Source organism: Elephantulus edwardii, unplaced genomic scaffold (genome assembly GCF_000299155.1).
Source record: "Elephantulus edwardii isolate Elephantulus edwardi_28Jun2011 unplaced genomic scaffold, EleEdw1.0 scaffold00020, whole genome shotgun sequence".
NCBI classification, from domain to species: domain Eukaryota; kingdom Metazoa; phylum Chordata; class Mammalia; order Macroscelidea; family Macroscelididae; genus Elephantulus; species Elephantulus edwardii.
The window spans coordinates 27,518,270-27,528,870 of record NW_006399770.1 but is presented as its reverse complement, the minus strand read 5'-3'; the positions used below and the strand labels follow the sequence as shown (position 1 = coordinate 27,528,870).

The window sequence follows — 10,601 nt, the reverse complement described above, 5'->3', positions numbered from 1 at the left end:
TATCAATGTCTTTGAAATTATGTTCTATCTTATCTACAGATTGCAGACTTTGGCTGTGGTGATTCTTCGCTTTTATGGATGCTGAAATTCCATAAGTGCATTGAACTGCTCGTTGGAGTAGACATCAAAGAGGATAAATTACGGAGGAAAGAGTAATAATCTGGCTTCTGAAAGACTTGCACATTAATTGAAGACTAGTGACATTCATTCTATTTAGAAGAATTGTCAATTTTATATGATTTGTATTTAAAGAGTAAGGACTGGGGATGAGCTGTGAGCCAGTGAATAATGCTTTTCCCATAACACTAATTGAGTATTGACTTGGTTTATTTCTGTATAAATTGTGAATAATATCTGTATTTTGTTCCTGCCAGCTTACAAATGAAGTTATAATAGTCAATGCATTGCAAGTTCAATTTCAAACTTGCTTAGTGACCAAGTCTCATCACAGTTGCCGTCAAGTTGATCCCAGCTCATGGTGACCCCATGTGTGTCAGAAGAGAACTGTGCTCCTTAGAATTTGAAGTTTGTCAATAGACAGCAAGACCTTTTTTCTGAGGCATCTCTGGGTGGACTTAAACTCTCGGCCTTTCAATTAGCAATTGAGTGTATTAACCATTTGCTCCACCCAGCACTTGGCTCTCTAAATATATAAACTATCTACAGATAGTTCAAGAATGATTTTTCTGTTGTTATTGTTTTGTGTTAATTGAGCCTTAACCAACTGGTAGCTGACCCTCCAGCTGGGTTTCAGAGGCACTAAATTCCACTGAAGGAGATTACCCTCTTTTGGAGTGGATTTGAACCACATATCTTTGGGTTAGCAGTGCATCTCCTTTTTGGCCCAAAGTGAGCTGGAAGAATGAAAAATGAGAATAATATCAAAGTTATTTATAGTGATCATTACTTCAATTCTTGTTTTTATGGTCTGGTAACTTCCCTATGTGGGAGGAAACACTAGACACAAAATAGGTCATGTCATCAGTATAGGTCAAGGATTAAATAGGGGGAGGATCAAAACAACTGAGACCCCATCTCACCTCAGCAGTAATAGCAAAGTTCAGCAGGGCAGCATACAACAAGTTCTGGCTAGGTTGTAGAGAGATTGTAATTCTTACTCATTGTTGGTGGAAATGTAAAGTGGTACAACCACTGTGGAAAGTGGGCTGGTGCTTTCTTCAAAAGTTGGAACCAGAAATACCATTTGACCCAGTGATTCCACTACTGGGAGTATACCCTAAAGAAACCAGAGCTGCAACTCAAAGAGATGAATGCACACACATGTTTATTGCAGCATTATTCACAATAGCAAAGTGAAGGAAGCAACCCAAGTGCCCATCACCAATTGAATGGATAGAAAAAAATACAGTACATTCACACAATGGAATAGTATGCAGTGTTGAAAAACAATGAGCCTATAAAACATTACACAACATGGGGGAGCCTGGAGGAAATTATGCTGAATGAAATATCTCAGTCAAAAGGGGCAAATACTGCTGTCATAAAATAGGACTGACATAGGGGTTTGGGGGAAGAAAAAGAATGGATAGATGCACAATGCCTTGGAACAGATGAGGGGAAGATGATCTGAAAGGAGTTTATGATTAGGTATTATATGTATGACAGCAATCTGGAATAAGAGGTGCATTGCACAGTGGACCAAGGAGGTTAGGCAGGAGAAATGAAGAAAATGTTTAGTGTGTGTACTGTTAAATTGAATCGGACTAGTACAGGAGGAGATTGTCCCTCCTTCTCCAGCAGAGCATCTGGTTGAATTTGAACCATGCATCTCTGGGACTGTAGTGCAGATTCTTTCCACGAAGCCACCAGAACTCCTAAATAAATAACAATTTTTAAAAAATTAGGGGGGTGAGAGTTCTTTAGCTGGTAGAAGATTTTAAAGTAGATTGTTTTCCGAAGTCCCTAATTGCTTTAACAATGTTTTTGTAGGTACAAGCTGTCTCCCCTCATTGGTGACTATCTAAAACCCAGGGAGCAGACATTGACTGTTACCTTGTATCATGGCTCTGTTGTGGAGAGAGACTCTCGTTTGTGTGGATTTGACTTGATAACATGTATTGAACTGTAAGTATTAAGATGATTCATTTTAAAAATAAGATTTAGTCACAGATTTTGCTGCTCAGATTGTCCCAGTCTTGGCCAGTGGGGAGCCCTTCTACACTGACTCTTTTGGCTTGTGGTAGAACTGTGTCGTTTTTTGTATTTCCTTATTTCGTGGCATTAAGAGACACTTCTTGTTGACCTGATACTTTTCCTTCCCCAGCCCTGGAATCAGCCACTTATACAAGGAGCCTTGTTGCCTCTGGACGGGATGATGTTTAGAAACTAAGTTATGTGCATCTTTGTGGCATTTGAACACTAATTAAAGGGACTTTGGTTTCCAGTTTTCAGTAATGTGCTTTGCTCCGGTAAAGCATAGTTTGCTTTTCATTTGTTTTTTTTGTTTTCTTTCTGGTATGTAGAAATTACTGACGGGAAACAGCACATGAAGAACTAGGAAGCAGTAGTAGGTGGGGTGAGAACAGGGCCTGGCAGGCAGGCAGGAAGCCTTCTGTCCTTTGGTCTCACCATTCTGCCTTGTACATGCTCCCTCACCTCCTGATTGTCACCTGCATTGTTCCACTTAAACTTGGATTTTCAAACTGTGCCCTGTAATTTATTACATCCACATCCTGGGCCCTTTGTCCAATATTTGTGCATTTTTATCATCAAGAGACATGTTTACATGCCATCAGTCTTCGATGTCTGCCCTTGTAGTCGGTTTCTTCCCTATGCCTTGCCTCTCCCCTAGAGCAATCCTGGTCTTTCACAGGATAATTTCCTCATTTCCAGGTCCTGCTGTAGGATACATTTGATGCTAAATGCATAAAATCCACAAAGGAAAAGGATGTGACAAGAAGTGGATCTCACATCTCTCAGCTACTCAGTTTCCTTCTCCAGTAGCAGCTGTTGTTAACACTCCTGTCACTTACGGAGATGCATGTGTTATGTTCTAGCTACTTCAGACAAATGACAGTGCTCTGTTCTGCACCTGTGCTGTATTACCTCTCTGCGTCTCATTTCCTGCACAGTTCTGCCTTTTGTGCTTTACCCTGGGCCCGAGTTGCCCTTTGGTCTTACAGAAGAAATTGTTGTAAGGAATCTGTACAGCTTTGATACTAGTGACTTTTGTTGTTGTTACATGCCATTAAGTCTGACCCTCTAGCAGGTTTTCAGAGGCTGTAAATCTCACGGGAGGAGATGGCCTGTCCTTCTCCTATGGAACAGATGGCGGATTATCTTTGGATTGGTAGCACAGCTTCTTACCAGTAGACCATCAGTGCTTCCTTAATGACTTTTGATGTAATTATTGTTATGTGCCATCAAGTCAGAACCAACTCATCACTGACCCCTCCAGTGGGTTTTCAGAGGCAGTAAATCTCAACAGGAGATAGTATTTCTTTCTTCTTCAGAGCAGTTCATGGATTTGAACTGTGTGTTTTTGGGTTGGCAGCACAGTTTCTTACTGCTAGGCCAGCAGACCTAAAAGGCAAGCCACAGGGTAGGTGAGCTCAGTTTGAGACCTGAAGGGTAATAGGCTTGGGGTTTCCTTCAGTCTCTGTCACACTAGTTTGCCTTCCTGGGGATGCAAGTCCTCAGCATTTCAAAACTCTGGTTCTCTTCAGTATTATTTGCTATGAGTGCCATGCATATTTGGCCTTTATTTGTTCATTATTACCATCATGAGAGTAATGTACATGTACCTTTGCTGTCCCTTTTGGTTCTGCCTTTGAACAGGTGCTTATTCCCCCTCCCCTTTGATCAATGCCTCTTTTTTTAGGAAAGATTTTGGTGACAAAACCAATACCCTTGCTATGTGAGTCTTTATTACCAGCCAGTCTTAACTCAAATGGCAGTTTTAGGAGACAAAATATCTTCTCTCTTCTTTACCCAGTTCGGCATAGATTAAGATAGGGAAAAGATAGATGCAGTCACTCTGTATGACTCATAGGCCTGTTGGAAATGCCTATGGTTTAGATGAGCAGTGACCACTGGCTTTTTGGTGCTGCACACCAGAGTTAGGTAGACTTATCTGTCAGGACACAGCACTGGGAAACCCCATGTCTTCCTCTTTGAGCACTGGGTGTTTATTGGTAAGTTCATCACCTGCAGGTAAGAAGAAAACAGACGAAGCTGGGGGGGACTGATGGTGTGCAAGCCCTGTTCTTTCTAAATTCATTAATTTATATACCCCTAAAAAAAACCAGAGCTGCCACTTAAAGAGATGTATGCGTCCATTTTTTTTTCTGTGTTAATTCACAATAGCAAAGAGATGGGAGCAACCCAGGTGCTCATCAACAAACAAATGGATAGAAAAACTATGGTATATTCGCAAAGTGGAATACTACACAGCCATAGAAAACAGTGAATGTGTAAAACAGTGCACAGTATGGGTAACCTTAGAGGATATTATGCTGAGTGAAATATCTCAGTCACAAAAGGACAAATACTGCATAACACCACTGTTAAAAAGCAAGACTGACATGGGGGCTTGGGGCATACTAGGAAAAGAGTGGATAGATACTAAACACTGCACTGGAACAGATGAAGCAAAGAACTGTTTAAAAGGAATATATGATTAGGCATTGTATGTGTGACAACAGTCCAGAATAGGAGGTACATTGCACAGTGGACTGGGGGAGGGGGAGGAGGGAAATTGTGCAACAGTGAATGAGGGTTTTGTGTTTGTTTGTGTTTTTTGTTTTTTAAATGTGGACTGGGGAGAAAAAGTGAGAGGGAGGAAAATGTGCAACAATGAATGAAAATCCAACTTTTCTGTAAACTTTTGTTAAAATCGCAATTAAATAAATTCACTAAACTGATAAAACTTCTCTGGAAAGAGAGGTAGAAGGAGTCTGGGTGGAGGAAGCAGTTTATGATTGACTCTTAGCGTTGGGGTGGGCAGTTCGCACTCACACAGTGGCTCTGTGGATGAAAAAGCCTGGTGATGGGCTTCTGTAGAGATCACAGCCAAAAAACTGCCATGGAGCAGCTGGACTCTGTAAATCATAGATGGGGTGGCCATGAGCTGGAATTGACTTGATGGAACTGGTTGGTTGGTTTTGGGAGGGGTGATAGTAATGAAGGCAGAAGATAGAGACGACAGAAGCAGAGACCTGTCAGAGATAACAGGTGTCCCTGTGGTCGAAGGAAAGGAGATGGTCTCTCTCTACCTTATTCTGAGTTACTCCTTGGGGTGCTGAGGTCAGTTGCATTTTGCAGCCCGTCTGATTACTTCGGGGCATGCTGTTTTCACTGAGAGGTCTGCAAGACTTTGTCTAATACTTTTTGTTTGACATTTTCAATTTTTATATACCTGTATATTTACTGCAAAGTTACCAGAATAATAATCTCATTGACCCTTTTGTTTCTAATTCATGGCCCCTCCCACCAGGTTTTTAGGTAGATTGCTCATTTTCTGATGGATTTGAACTGTTGACTTTCTGATTAGCAGCTCAGTATGTTTCTGTGTCACCACAGCTCAGGAATTCTATTATACCTGTTATCCAGATTCACCAGTTATTTAAATTTGTTTTGTATTGACTTATAGACTTAGTTTTAAAAAAGTAATGTGATTCCGGTTTTCCAGTATTACTTTAGAGAGCGATTGTGGTAGGGTCTGTCGGGTTGCTCTGCTAACCCAAAGGCTACTCCTCTGGCAGTCTGAATCCGTCAGCTGCTCTGAGGGACAAACAGGGGCAAGTTACTGTGCATGTTACAGCCCCGGAAACCTTCCTGAGAGTCGGCCATGAGTTGTTTCCAACTTGACAGCAATGAGTTGAGTTTTTGGCGTTTTTTACTGTTTTAACAGGAAGTCTAGGTTTATAGAGAAATTGTGCAAAAACTACATTTCCCTTATACCCCTCCCCACTCAACCACTTCCTTTTAAAATTTTGCTGTCTTGTACATTTATTGCAGTTATTAAATGGACACTGATGCATGATTATTAAGTAAAGTTGATAATACACATTAGGATTCAGTATCTGTGTTGTATCATCCTGTGGGTTTTGACAAGTGGTTAATGTCACAACCCACCATTACAACATCACAGAATAGTTACACTGTCCTAAAAATGCACTGTGCTCCACCTAGTCATCTTTTCCCCAGCCCCCAAGACCCCTGTAAACCACTGCTTTTGTCATTGTCTTTCTAGTGTTGCCTTTTCCAGAATGTTCTATACTTGAAAACTATTATTATCATTATTATGTGTGTGTACGTGCTGGTTTCTTTCACTTAGTAGTAGGCATTTAGGTTTCCTCTGCCTCCATTGTGGATCAATAGCTTAATTTTTTTAATCTCTATATACTATTCCACCATATGGAGGAAACCATAGTTTATTTACCCATTCACCTATTGATAGAAACCTTGGTTGCTTCCAATTTGGGAAGTTTTTCATTCTAACTAAAGCTGTGATAAATATTTGCATACAGACTTATGTGTGGACATAGTTTTCATCTCACGAGTAGATTTTCAGGAGCATGATTTATTGCAAGATAGAAAAGTAAGCCAGAGTTTAGCTTCTTAGTGTTCCCTGTTTGAGATGTTACCTCATCCCACAGTGACTGATGAGTGAATGTTCTGGATATTAGATGAAGGTTCTCCAGCTTCCATGGCACCCTGACTCCTCCTCATCTGCATGTCTGGGCTAACCCTAATTCTGCAACACACCTCAGTTGTAGCCTGGAGTCCTGAGACCTCAGTCTGTGTTAGATTTTACTCTTTGTTCAATAGGCTAGTTGCTGGGAGCATCCATACACTTGGAAAGCTTGCTCTGGGCAGCCTCACGGTCTTCTAAATCAACCATGCTGTTTTGCGTTGTCACCAGCAGTGAGTGAAGATTTCTGCTGCTTGATATCCTTGTCGGCATTTGGCATTTGCAGTGTTTTGGATTATAGCTGTTCTGGTTTGTGCTCAGTAACACTCTTGTTTGGATATTCAGTTCCCTAATGACATAATTGCCGGCCTTTTTTTATGTGCTTACTTGCCGTCTTTCTGTTTTCAGTACTGTCCCCTTATAAGGGAGCGCTGGTGGCATAGTCGGAAGGGACTTGCTGACCTGAAGGCAGCACCTCTGTGACAGTTTGAATCAATCCACCAGCTAGTCTCTGGGGGGAAAGATGGGCTGTCTCCTCCCATGCAAGCCATAGCCTCCAGAAACCTGCTACAGGGTCAGCTGTGAGTCGGGTTCAGACTCAACAACAATGGAGGGGTCTCTTATAGCCATTTTAAAATTCTTTTCTGCAGGATTGCAGACTGCATTTTGTTGTTACATTTCTTTGTTTTTTAATCTGGAACAATATTCTCAGTCTCCCATTGACTTACTTACTCTTGATTAGTTTTTTGTTTTGTTTTCTGAGTTAAAATTCACAAATCATGGGTTTTTATTTTATTCAGACACATTTTGTTTTATAACAATTGATATTAATATATACTTTGATTTAACCATTAATTATAATTAATTCATTACAGTGTCAGTTTATATTTATTTTCACTCAGCATGTCTGTTCATTTTTATATCTACTTCAAAGTAATCATTGCTCTTGATGGTTTTCAGAAATACTTGCTAATGATAGAAATCCCCTCAATCTAGGTTGGTTTGTTTGCTGATGAGTATTCGTATTTAGAAAGAACACGACAGAAATATTGGTATGTAGTCTTCTGCAGTGTGTTAGGGAGGAACATGCTTAGATGCCTTGTTTAAGGATGTCTTTAGAGTGAGGTCCAACGAGCAAAGCAAAGGAACTTAGATGATCCATGATGGCGAAAAGGGTGAGGCAGGAAGAATGAGAATATATGAATGATCTTTTTTCTTTTTTTTGGTTAAGGTCATTTAAGCATTATTGAAAATTCATAGAAGGAAGAAGTAGAAATTTTTTTTTGCTAATCCTATGAGAACACTTGAATGAGAAGTTAGATTTTATTGTGTCTTTCCAACGAACCACTTTAGGATAGAGCATTTGGATTCTGAAGATCTGGCCAAGTTTCCCAAAGTCGTGTTTGGATTCTTGTCTCCAGCCATGGTTGTAATCAGCACGCCAAACTCTGAATTCAACCCCCTGTTTCCAGTGGTGAAGTTCAGAGATTCAGATCACAAATTCGAGTGGACTAGAATACAGTTTCAGACCTGGTGAGTGTGCCTGTTTGCCCTTTTGCTTGTTTGTGGTTCCTAATAAAGTTTAAAATCCTGGGAAGTAAATCTTGATGTGTATTCACTAAATTAACTAAATTATTTCTTGATTTATTTCAATAAAATTGATTCCTCAAGTGCCACTTAATTTAGAACTTTTATATTTGGGCACAGTGTTGTTTGATGCTGTTGAGTCAACAATGATACATGGCAACCCTGTGAACAACAGATCTGAACCTTATCCTGTGGCAACCTCACCATCTCTAATGCTAGAACCCACTGTTACACTAGTGTAATATCTCTTGTTGAGGATCTTCCTGTCTTTTTCTGAGAATCTTCGTTGGTTCTCAAGGGCAGGCAAGGGTGGAGAAGGTGTGTGGGCACCAGCTGCTTTTTATACGCAAACATCTGAACTGTTGGTGTGAAGAAACAGAACAGGGAAGGTACTGGTCTGTGACTAGCTTCATGCTTTTGTCCAGGAGTTTCTACTGGGGCATGACAGATAATTGAGTTTTTTACTTGATTCCAACCCAGATGGATAAAACTAGGCTAGAGGTTGTAACCCTTGTGTTCTCCTTATCTTTCATCCCTTCCTTTCCTGCACCTTTACTTTTTTCTTCACCATATTCTTGTGCTTACTTGGAAACTGATACTATGGCTCAGTGCTTTCTCACAGCAGTAATGAAATAGAGCCACCCCAGTGGTGCAGTATTACATAAACACGGTTGGAAATGTGCAGCTTAGGAGTTTGTTGATATTTTTTGGATGTTGTTTTGTTGACATTCTACTGACTGCAGATGGTTTCTAATAATAATTTTCAAATGATTTCATGATAGCTCAAAGCTTCAATAAGGAATTTCTTGTTTTGAACCCAGGGCTTTGGATGTAGCGGATCGCTATGGTTACTTGGTGGAGTTTACAGGTGTTGGGAAGCCTCCTGCCAGAGCGGAAGATGTTGGGTACTGTACCCAGATAGGGATCTTCAAGAAAAACCCAACAAGAGCGGCAGAGGTGTGTGACCCAGAGCTGCACGGTGAACATGTGTATAAAATTGTGAGTACATTTTGTGGCTACTGGAGCAAGAAATACATTGGTTGCTATGAAAGGTTCCGAAAATAGAGATAGATGTAAATAATCCTTTGGGTTTTGAGGTTGACCCAAGGTAAATCCTTTAGTCATGACTGCATGTTGGCAGCTGATCTTACAGCAGCGCATGAGACTGTGTGGCCTTTTATTATATCTCAAACAGTATAATAGAGAATGATCTGTTGGAGTCTTCTTAGAAGACTGGCTAAGCTGCTTTGTGTAGCCTCCACTCTTCCCTTTTTATGGTAATTTATTAAGATGCTCATCAGGAAAAACAGTAGTTGTTCCTTCCCCTTGTTTGGCTCAGGAAATGACTTGTTAGAACTGAGACTGGATGTTGCTCAGGCCCTTTTGATTTAAAGGTCTGGGATGAAGCAGAAAGACATTTCTTCTTTTACTGACTATAACTTCTCTAATACTGAGTGGTAGTATTGGGCAAGTGTGATTTGGTTGAAGTCAGGCTGGCAATTAGGACTTTCTTCACTGAGATTTGGAAAGCAAGTTAGATAAGTGTCAGTGTCAGTAGTTTGACTCATTAACATAGAAGATTTTACATTAAGGAGAGTTTGAGGCATGTTCCTATGTATGTATAGTATTTTTTTATGTATAGTTTTTATATGAAAAATAAGTTGACTTACTGATTTTGACAATTTCTCAATTTTTTTTCTCCCTCTCCCCTTTTCAGGTTTATACTACCACATACCCAAGTTTGCAGCAGAAAAAGTATCGCCAGTATGCGGTGGTTAATGAAGTGGTTTCCCAAGTCCATGACATGAGGCGGGCACTTCTGGAAAGGCTGAAGCTGCAGGATGACAGGGACTTTGAGGATATGCCTGAAGACACTGACACTCCAGAGGCCCTGTTTGAGTCCTTCCACCCAGTCCTCACACCATTAAATGACCACATGGAGAAGACCCCCAAACCCTTCTGTATTGGAAATGTGTTTTATGTTCCCCTGGAAAGACTCTTTTCATTGCCCAAAGTGAAACACTTATGTATTAACATTGAGATGCTGAAAACCCTAATTGCTGACACAGTGATGCTAAATAGCGATGGTTCTGCGGTGATGGTCAACATGTATGATCAGGAAAATGATGACTGATCATCTGTATTTCTTGAAACTCAGGGTCTTAGCCTTAATTGGACTCATTTAGAACTTAAATTGATTTTGTTAAACAGCCAGACTAGTAGTGTTAAGCTGAAAGAGAGATTTAAGTTCAACCAAAAATGGTGTGCTTTCTTTTTGAAATGTAAATTTTTTCTACCTTATTTTCTCAAGAATGAAGATTGTGGTAATATTTTACACATTGTTAATTAGAGCTTGTCT

General features: G+C 40.3%; 1 protein-coding gene across 1 annotated transcript in view; it reads left to right on the top strand.

The window, feature by feature from the left end:
• HENMT1 (HEN1 methyltransferase homolog 1 (Arabidopsis)) overlaps window positions 1-10,376 on the top strand; it is an 18,804-nt gene extending 8,428 nt beyond the window's left edge. Inside the window, exons 3-7 of the mRNA XM_006882496.1 lie at window positions 40-152; window positions 1,951-2,085; window positions 8,009-8,188; window positions 9,064-9,241; window positions 9,960-10,376. Coding sequence (XP_006882558.1) covers window positions 40-152; window positions 1,951-2,085; window positions 8,009-8,188; window positions 9,064-9,241; window positions 9,960-10,376 — 1,023 coding nt within the window. The remainder of the gene's footprint in view (window positions 1-39; window positions 153-1,950; window positions 2,086-8,008; window positions 8,189-9,063; window positions 9,242-9,959) is intronic.
• Window positions 10,377-10,601: the final 225 nt, after the last annotated feature.